The following is a 6,918-nucleotide window of genomic DNA, read 5'->3' as shown; positions in this document are numbered from 1 at the left end:
CAGGAGGGACACGAGACAGCTGTCTCTGGTGCCCGCGTGCTGACGCCTGCCTCCAGCCGCTGCCCCCAGCCCCGCTGCGCTGTTCGGGGTCCCGCTTACTCCGCTTCCCTTCCAGGCCTGAGGCTGGCGGAGCAGCTGGGCCGCAGAGAGGACGAAGCCAAAATCCGCCACGGCCTGGGCCTCTCCCTCTGGGCGAGTGGGAACCTGGAGGAGTCGCAGCACCAGGTAGGCTGCGGCAGGAGGTGCTCTCGTCCCCTGCTGCGCGGCAGGGCTTGCCGCTTCGGGGAGACCGTACCCCTGGGAGCCGCCAGCCCCTGCCAGGGATGCTGCTCTCAGAGCCCAGCCCAGCCGAGAGCACACTGGTGCCGCAGGGGCCAAGGGCATCACTCGGTCCCTCTCCCTTCCCAGCTCTACAGGGCGTCCGCGCTGTTTGAGACCATCCGGCACGAGGCGCAGCTGAGCACCGACTACAAGCTGTCGCTCTTCGACCTGCAGACGTCGTCCTACCAGGCCTTGCAGCGGGTCCTTGTCAGCCTGGGTAAGGGGCTCGTGGGCGCGTGGCCGAGCTCTCTGCTCGCTCTGGGGTTTGACCTCTGCTCCTGAATCCCATCCCTCCCTGTGCCTCAGTTTCCCCACCTGTAACCTGCGGGTGGTTCTTCACAGGGCCCTGTTGGGACAGGGCAATCGCTGCTCTGCTCCCTTCGGGCTGTACGGGGGCTGGGCCCAGCTGCCGTCGCTAACCAGCCGCTCTTCTTCTCAGGCCACCACGATGAAGCCTTGGCCGTGGCAGAGAGAGGGAGGACAAGGGCGTTCGCGGATCTGCTGGTGGAGCGTCAAACGGGGCAGCAGGACTCCGACCCCTATTCTCCAGTGACCATCGAGCAGGTTCTGGAGACGGTGAATGGGCAGAGGGGACTTGTTCTCTACTACTCGCTGGCGGCAGGCTACCTGTACAGCTGGCTGCTGGCCCCTGGGGCAGGTAAGGACCCTCTAGGCTGGAGCCGGTTAGAGAGCCCTGCAAAGGGAAAAGCCTCGAAATCAGAGCTGAGACTGGAGCCTGCGGCTTTGTACCAGCCGAGGCCCTGGGTTACGGGCACCACCGTCTGCTCCCACTGGTGCTGATGGAGTCTTGCCTGTATTTTGCCACCAAATCCTTATTCGTCTGGCTTGGCGATAGCATCACGGTGTCTATTCTGACTGCTTTTCTCTGCCCTCGCCCCCCACAGCTCAGCTCGCTGAGCAGAGACGAAGGCTCAGCTCTCACTGGGAATTAGACTTAATTTTGGTGGGTTTTGTAGGAGCTCAGTTGCAGAGATGGGGAGTGATTGCAGCCTTTGTCACCTGTGCGCAGGGGCCGGCAGCTGTGTGGGGAGCTTCCTTTCATCCTTTATCTAATATTACCACGAGGAGGAAGAGAATAGGATCATGTGTGTGTGCGGGATCAAGAGGCAGCCGGGCTCAGGGGATGGGTAATGGGATACGCAGCCCCCCGCCCCGACGGCGGTGCATCGAATGCCTGCCTCGGGGCCCAGCTCATCCCTTCTGTAGCTCCTTCCTTTGTTGTCACTGGGGCTCCTGCAGCGAAGGACGTGGTCTCCACACAGTAGAGAGTGACGGGCGTCTCCGCTGAGCGCTGTCGGGATGGATGCGCGGGGGGTCTCGATTCAGTTCTGACACGCATTCTGGGCAGCCTCATCAGAGAGACCCAGGGCGGAGGCGGCACAGCACCGAGGTGCCCCCGCGGCCCTAGAGAGGGTCTCCCTTGTGGGGCTGTGTCTGGGCAGGCTCACACCACAGCGCCCGGCGGTACCCGACTCTGGGCACCAGGTCCATCAGGCTGGTCCCCCTGCTGGGTTGGCTCCATGGCAGGTGGAGGCATGAGCTGGGGCTGGAGCTGCTGGGGGGGGCAGCTGCTGCTCGGGCACCGAGAACCCAGGCTCGTTCTCGGTGCTGTTTGCAGAGAGCCCGGACACGTCTCTTCGCTGCCCTGGGCTTGTTTTGCTCTCCTGCCTCCTCCAGAGCCTCTTGCTTAGGATCTGGCTGTGCTTTCCCTTGCCCCTTTTATTCATACATTTCCTATTTGTGCTCCTGCTGCCAGACCTGCAGGTCGTGGCCAGGTTGTGGGCCGTCGAGGAGGGGATGGGACCGGAGGGGTCTGATTTGGTGATGCCTCGGGGCAGGGTGCCCCTGGAGACACCATCTCTGGCCCCTGAGCCCAGCAGGCAGCTGGCAGCGCTCTCTGGGCTCCTCTGCTCTGTCTGTCCTCCCGGTGCCCGGTCGGAGCCCACGTTACGCCTCCTGCCTATCCTGGTCTCGGTCCCCCTGCACTTCACGTGGCCTCTCCCTGCTTCGGGCAAGGTCCTTGTGCTTATGGACACATCTGCCCCTACGAAGGTTTGTGTCGGGGGTGTGCCTGGCACGCGGGACCAGACCAGCTGGGACCTCTGGCACGCGCAGGATGTGACGGCAAGGAGCCTCGAGACAGAGGGGCATGTCCATGGCTCTGACGTTCGTCTGGGAATAGGAAAGTTTTTAGGTGCTTAGTGTATCTGTTTTTCTACATCCAGTCTGCCTGCATTTCCCACAGGCAGTTTGAAGAGCAGTAATGAGATTCCAAGCGTGCCGGCAGCGAGAGAGAAGCTTTTATGCATAAAAGAGTCCCCGCTTTAATTGCATTTCTGTGCTTTATACTTCCAAAAGCTTTTGGTGTGTGTTCATTGAAGTGGATTCCCAAGAACAGACGGGCGTCCCGGCTTCCTGATACGCCATCTCACTGTCTGATCCTCTGAATCCTCTTCACATGAATGTGGAAACATTTATCACAGAGGAGCAGGGAGGATTAATTTGAAGAGGATCCTTTTTTGCAGGCAGCTGTTGTTCATTATCTAATAAAGCGATGACTATAAATCTTCACAAGTTCTTTCTGGATATAATTTAATAATTGTAACCCTTTGCCATGAAAAGCGAGAGAGACAAAGAGCGCTAATTCCGATGGCACCGAACGCACTGCAGCACGTGAAGCGAACCCTCCCAGGCAGACTTCTTTGCCCGGGGTGACGTGTTTTTGGCTAGCTGTGCCTCTTCGATGACTTGTGCTTGAGGTGACTTGACAGCTCAACGCAAAGGGATGTTCCCATCTGGTAACTGGCCTCTCCAGCCGCATACGTTGCAGAACGAGATGCCAGTGGGTTTCCTGCGTTGGAGCCCAACCAGACTGGCAAGCAGGCGTAGATGTTGTCCCTGTGATCCGTGAGGAGGCACCCCCCCGGCAGGGTCTTTGCGGAGAGCAGCCCTGGCCCGTCCAGCTCTGCCAGGAGGCCATTCTGCCTGAGCTCTGCAGGGAGAGGGCCACGTCACCCGCCTCAGCCCCGCTGTCCCTCCCCCAAGTCCTACGTGCATGACAGGGGTTGTCTCGCCTCCTGCCGACTCTGGAGACCTCTCAGCCGGCGACTTCTGTGCCCCAACTCAGCCTCTGCTTCCTTCCCTAGCAGCCACAGATGCAGGTGGGGAGGGCAGTTGGGTGTCCTCACGCCCCTCGCTGCTCCCAGGGACCTGCCGCCCCCTTGCTCGTGTCACCAGAGCAGATGGGTCGTGGGAGGCGCTGTCCCATGGATCGCAGGCCGTGGGGCTGCTGCATGAAGCATCAGGAGGGGCAGGTTGATGGGGGAAGGTTTATTGGCGGTAACAGCTGAATTCCTGTGGCGTAGCATGTGCCTGGTCCGACCGCGTCCTTCATTGTTTCCTCACGTGGTTGTCAAGTTCTGGCTGCACTGTTTTAATGTGCATTAATGCACCTCTTCTGTTCTCCCCTAGCACGTTCTTGTGCGTGCGGGTGCAACGAGGATCCTTCGTGGTGCCAGGGGTCTCTGCTGCAGTGATAACGGTGTTGTTCACCGTTTGGGCCTTGTGTGTCCCGTCGATGTGACTCTTAATAGGTGTTGCTTGTGAGCTGCTATTGCAGTATGAATTGCCCCGGTAGAGGCTCGTGAGAAACCTGGTTGATAATTTAGATGAGGTTGCTGCAATGGCAGGTGCCTTCTGAATGTCTAGTTAAGCCCTGCTCAGCCTTCTTACCATGAGCCATCGCTGGCAAAGCGCAAAACCAGGTTTTAGGTGCAAAGTCTGCTGTAGCGTGTTGGACGGGCTTTTGGAAAGTCCTCTGGAGACGCGGCGCAGTCCGCTGCGCTCCGGTTCTGTGGGAGGCCCTTGGGACTCGTAACGGTGGCCTGTTTCCCTTGGTGGCTGCTGGCAGCCTGCTCCCTCCCCGTGTTGCTCATCTGGTGCCTTGTGTCTCCTTGCAGGGATTCTGAAATTCCACGAGTGCTACCTGGGGGACAGCGCGGCGGAGACCGCCGGGGACTTCCACGAAGCCAGCAGCGTGAACCTCCAAGCAGCCACCAGCTCCGGGCTGGAGATGTACATCTCCAGCGTGCGAGAGGCACTGGGCGTGGACTCCTACTACACCCGGTGAGTTTGGGGTTGCCATGTTAGTTCTCTCTCTCCATCCTGGAAGTCCTTTATTCATCCATGCATCCTGGGGGGAGCTGAGACCTGGGAAGTCTGAAACCTCTGATTGTATGGGCCAGTTCTGCAAGGAGGCCTCTGTAAGGTTGCCTCGCTGTGTATCCTCAGCCATATGTGCTGCAGGTAATAGCTCTGTGTGTGCAGACGGGTCTTGCACCCTCACGTTAGGGAGCTGGATGTCTCATCACTGCTGTGTGTGAGCAGATGCCATTCAGAGTTACCAGCGTGTCACAGGCTGGCTAGGCGCTGTGAGTGTATCAGCCGTTAGGCTGCTGGGTTCGGGATCGAGGAGGCAAGGCTGGAGGGAAGCAGAGGCAAATTTACTTATAGCTTAGCATACAACAGTTAACAGAAAGGCTACTGTGACAAACAGACAGTACAGGACTAAAGAGCTAACAGTGAACGATAACAACAGATAGAGTGACAAAGAGTTCCCACGTGGGGTTGGCAACTTAACGGCAGTCCCTCTATGCCGGGTGCGCGCCAAGTTGTTCCAGTGAAGTTAGGCGTCCCCAATCAACGCTGTCCGAGGGGTCACTGGGAAGATCCCTTGGTCAGGATCCGGTCCTCGCTCACACTGGGAGTCCGGGGTCCAGGCTTGATACAGCAGTGGTACTTCTGTCCCATCCTTCATGCTGGTCACTTGACATGCGTGTTCCTTTATGCCTTATCTTATGCTAATCTGTTGGCCTTAGAGCCACTCACAATCTTGCCCTATAGCTGTTACCCTATGGGATCAAAAGGTGTTAGAAATGATCATGAAAGGTTACCGCCCAAACTCGGGTTCACCCAATAAGCAAATTACACCACATTACTTTGAGGTTTGAAGTTAGCGTTACCTGCCCAAACTCAACCCTTGGTTTTTTATTCCTTGGATTCCTAGGAATGTGCTAATTATGTTAGGTGGTCAGATCTTGTTATGGCTGACCTTTAAAAAACCTGTTAGATCAGCTAATCTTGTAGTTTGCTTATTTTTGGGGCCCATGATCAGTGCAAACAGTTAGATTCAACACTTTGGTTAAATTGTGACAGACAAATTCCACTTGCAGGTTGCAAACTTGCGAGCTTTGCATTAACTAATCTTAACGGCTAAACAATTGCCTGGATGTCTGCAAGAGCATATATTTATTGCTCATGATAGTAACCCCTCTGGTTCTGGCCACCACACCAGCGCCATTAGTTTTCCCTCCACAGTTTGCTTTGGAGAGACTCGGTGCATCTTGGGAGAGCGTTAGGGGTCGAGCAGAGCAAAGAACTGGCAGCAAGCAGCCCGTCTCATGAATTTCTGTGAACAGGTCACGCCTTCCTCCCATTGCTTTGTTGTTCAGACGCGCCGCACAAATGTCTTCGCACATTTTTTGCTCCGTGGATTGGTCATGAATATCCAAAATCCAAGCTGTGCTCTCAGTTGAGATGGGCCTGATGAGCCACACCAGATTGTTTTGGTTCCCGGCTGGCTGCGCACACAGGCGCTTCTGGTGTTGGTACTTCTATGCGCGAATGACACGTTGTTTTCTGCAAACACTTCAGTCTGCGGAGCGGCGTCCGGGATGTCTCCGCCCACGCACCTGCTCTGGGACCAGACTGGTCATGTGGGGGGGCTGCTGGAAAGGAGACGGTGGCTCTTTCACGTCTCTTTGAAATCCGCTGTGCGGTCGTAGCCGCCTGTGCTCTGAGCAGGTGAGTCGCTGCCCGCCGGCAGGAGAGCGAGTGTGTTTGAGGCCGAGTGGTGCTAGACACCTCCGGCAGGGAGGCAGCGGCTTGCTCGTTTGCCGCGCCTGGATTGCACGTTCTGTTGTGACGTTGGACAGTCGCAGTGGCACCGAGAGCTGCGGGCAACCTGTGTGGTGCCGAGTCCCAAGTGCGGTGCCCCGAAGGCTACACGGTGACCAGAGCAAGGACCGCCATGAGCCTGGCTTGTCGGCCCGGCTCGTGTGTCAGCAGCCCTGTGTGCACAGGATCTGCCCGCAGCACACACCGACTCATTGCAAGCTTGGAAAGCCACGGACTCTGCCCTGACGGAGCCTCCCTGGGCCTGGCCCCCGAGAGCCAGGTGCTGCCGGAGGTGAGGGGGTCATCATCCAGGAGACAGGTCCTCCAAGAAGCTGATTGCTTGGCACAGAGATGAGCTTGCAGCACAGAGCCAAGGAGCAGGCGCTGCTCGGGAGTTTGGGAGCCCCTGGGAGCAAGGTCCCTGCGGGGAGCGGGGGGTCCTGGGAGGTCATACAATCACAGAAGTCGGGTCGGAAGGGACCTTGCAGATCTTCAGGTCCGACCCCCTGCCTGGGCAGGAGAAAAACTGGGCTCAAGTGACCCCAGCCAGGTAGGCATTGAGCCGCTTCTTAAAGACCCCCAGGGTAGGAGCCAGCGCCACTTCCCTTGGAAGTCGGTTCC

The 6,918-nt window shown here is 57.8% G+C and overlaps 1 protein-coding gene across 1 annotated transcript in view; it reads left to right on the top strand.

Annotated features, from left to right (window-relative positions):
• The window catches only part of TTC28 (tetratricopeptide repeat domain 28), a 252,570-nt gene that overhangs the window by 222,659 nt on the left and 22,993 nt on the right, over positions 1–6,918 (top strand). The window contains exons 9-12 of the mRNA XM_025199735.1: positions 116–225; positions 409–538; positions 761–979; positions 4,302–4,467. Of these exons, the coding sequence (XP_025055520.1) occupies positions 116–225; positions 409–538; positions 761–979; positions 4,302–4,467 (625 nt within the window). The remainder of the gene's footprint in view (positions 1–115; positions 226–408; positions 539–760; positions 980–4,301; positions 4,468–6,918) is intronic.

This window comes from Alligator sinensis, unplaced genomic scaffold (assembly GCF_000455745.1).
Source record: "Alligator sinensis unplaced genomic scaffold, ASM45574v1 scaffold628_2, whole genome shotgun sequence".
NCBI classification, from domain to species: domain Eukaryota; kingdom Metazoa; phylum Chordata; order Crocodylia; family Alligatoridae; genus Alligator; species Alligator sinensis.
This window is presented reverse-complemented; position numbering and strand designations above follow the sequence as displayed.